General features: G+C 37.6%; 1 protein-coding gene across 1 annotated transcript; it reads right to left on the reverse strand.

Moving 5' to 3' along the window:
• Nucleotides 1–551: 551 nt before the first annotated feature.
• CLAFUR5_20247 (uncharacterized protein) lies at nucleotides 552–744 on the reverse strand (the record flags this gene model as incomplete). Its single annotated transcript, XM_059463083.1, has 2 exons — nucleotides 552–639; nucleotides 707–744. The coding sequence occupies 2 exons, from the start codon at nucleotides 742–744 to the stop codon at nucleotides 552–554; spliced, it is 126 nt and encodes a 41-aa protein (XP_059318925.1).
• Nucleotides 745–3,051: the final 2,307 nt, after the last annotated feature.

Raw genomic sequence — 3,051 nt, forward strand, 5'->3', positions numbered from 1 at the left:
GCGTATTAGATAGCTCTTATATAAAGCGAGATTAGTAAGCTACGTAAGTCTAACAAGGACCTTATATAGCGGAAAGCACGAAAGCGTAAGTATATTTAGTCTAGAGGGTCTCTAACCTTTAATAAGGCGTCGTAATTAATACCTCTAGAGTATACTAGGAGGTAGGAAGTAAGTAGAGAGTTACTATATAGTGTTCGGCTAGTACTAAGGCTACGACGCTATAAGCAATATAGCAAGTCGGGGTATAACGTACGTACCTATTAAGTAGACTTACTAGATAGCGAAGAATCTAAAGAGAAATTGTCCTCCTAGTAACGATTCTATAGGATGTTGTCGTATTAAGATACCGTCGTAATTAAAGTAGAAGTAGTATAGTTCTTAGTAAAAGTAGCCCGCTCGGTAGTATAGCCCGCTCGGTAGTAAAGCACGTTACTATTTGATCTACTAAAGTCTAAGAAGTAGATAATACTAGATAGTAGTATAGTAGGTAGATAATATTCTCTTAGCTTAAATAGACTTATTAATAGTAAGGTTCTAATACTTATCCCTATCTAATTTCGAACGTTATAGCCGTAGAGAGATAACGTATAGGAGCCGTAGGAGAAGAGCCGTCTAAAGTCGAAGGCAGAGTAATTAATACTATATTATTACCGTTATAAGCGTAATACTAGTCGTTATATAAAGAGGCCTAAAGCAAGGCGTATACGTAGATTCAATAGTACTAATTATAAAGGGGGTATCCATATCACGAAGTAATATTAGCGATTAAGTAATTCTAATAGAGAATATATATAACGTAAAGTACTAGTAAGTAAGAAATACTAGTAAGCTAGGAATTTTGTCTTAGTACGACTAACTCGTATTCTTTATTAATCGTTTTCACTACTATTAAATAGAGAACTAGTGAGCTCAATACTCTTATCCGATTTAGAATTGTTCTCTTTGTCTTCCTAGTACGTTCGTATATTATAGCTAGTTCGACCGTAGTTACTATACTACCGTCTACTTAGCTAGCCCTCTTTCGTACCCTCTGACCTACGACTCTTCTTTGACTATTCTATAGCCTTTAACGACTCGACGACTACCTATAACGAGCCAACTCTATACTCTAAGACCCCGCCGTACTAGAGACGCTTTTGTTTATAAGATCGTTGCTTTATAAGAGTCTTAACTTGTCGTTTAAGCTTAGAGTTACGAGCTCTAAGAAGCGTATTCTCTTATAGCATTACTTCGCCGCCTTTTATAAGCTAAGAGAAGCTATTATTAGCTATTTAGGAGTTGCTTAGTATAGCGTCGTATATAGGCCTAGATTACGACGTAAACTCCTTCGACTTACTCGGAGTTTAAGACTACTATAATGCCGTCTAAGGTAGGGTTAGTCCGAGCGGGGTTCGTAGGCGTATATTAAGGCGATTAAGTACTACTTACGCGTTAATAGAAACTAACCCTATGGCCTCAAAGGCCTTCTTATAGTTTAACGCGGTAAATACGTCGAAAAACGCGTCTCTAAATACCGGAAAGAAGGTTTCTTTATTGATATAGAAGACGCGCTAACGCGCTAAGTCCCGTACGCGTTATAAGTACTTTAGCTTTAACGGCGTAAAACAGGCTACGTTAAGAGGCTATAGGATATAAGACAAATATTCCGGTATATAGAGCGTAAGGATCTTATAGTCTAGATAGTAGTTCTTAAAACCCTAGTCTAAATAGCTCTTATAGCCGTCCAAAATAAGCAACCTATAGCTACCGATAGAACGCGCCTCTATATACGCGTTAAAGTGCTTTAACTACTCGAGGCTAAGTACGTTATTTATCTATCTATTCTCGGAGACCGTAAGCTTCTAATTCCGCGGTATATCTACCTCTTCGTACTATACTAAAATATAGACGCGCCCTATATAGATAATAAAGAGCGGGTTCGAGTAGCTAGTAGAGTAGATACTCTAAATAACTATAACCTACTCTCTATTACTAGGCTAAGTAGCCGTAGGGCAAGAGCGTTATTCTAAGCTAGTAACGACTTCTATAGAGCTAATCACGCCTATTTAAAAGCCCGTCTTATTAAAGTTATAGATATCCTTGTTATATACGCTATACTTAGTAATCGTCTCTTATATAAGCTTAAACTAGGCGCTTATAACTTCTAGATCTTCCTAGAGTATTCTCTAACGGTCCTTTACTCGGTTAAAGGCTATTAAAAGCTTAGTAGAGCGCGAAACGAATCTCTCTACCTAGTTCTTATCTACCGGATCCGCGTCGCGTTTACCGAGTAGCTTGTCCGCTATATCTACTACCTCGCTAAGGGTAGGCGCGAATCCTCGCGAATCGAGGTCGAGGATATATCGAATAATCGTCTATTCTTCGGTTAACGTAAGTTTATACTAGATAGGACGAGTATCGACGCGAGGAGTAATTCCGTAGTACCGGCTAGTTAGCGTCGAATAAAGTACGTAATATACTATAGCTACGCGTAGGACACTCGGAAATCGGCCCTAACGATAGGTAGAGAGGGTAAGAGCAATTTTGCCTTCTTTATTAGACGATAAAACATTATATTATTAAGATATAGTACGATAATTAAGAAGTTAGTCGTACTAAGACAAAATCCTAGCTTACTAGTGTTCCTAGCTTACTAGTACTTTACGTTATAGTTCTTTAGTAGAGGAACTAACGAGCTTACGCTACTACCTAATAAAGGATACGACGATAGTACTATATACATTAACGCCTATTTCTATAGCTTTATTAGCTGAGAGATTAGCTAGGGACCTATACCTAAGGTAAGTAAGATCTATCGTGAACCGAATACTATAAAATACAATACTATTACTAAGTGATTTACTATTACTCCTAGTATTTTTATCTCTATTAAGGTAGGGGATATAACTATTCGAGCCTTTATTATTAGAGGAGCTAAGGCCGTTATTATTGGCCTCCGACTTACTCGACGCCTAAAGCTACCTATTAACTCGGATATAAGGATAAAAATAAACAGGGCGGCTAGTAAGGTTAAGTTTACCGGGATTTACGAGAATATAATTGTTAATTGTT

This window comes from Fulvia fulva, chromosome 3 (genome assembly GCF_020509005.1).
Source record: "Fulvia fulva chromosome 3, complete sequence".
NCBI lineage: Eukaryota > Fungi > Ascomycota > Dothideomycetes > Mycosphaerellales > Mycosphaerellaceae > Fulvia > Fulvia fulva.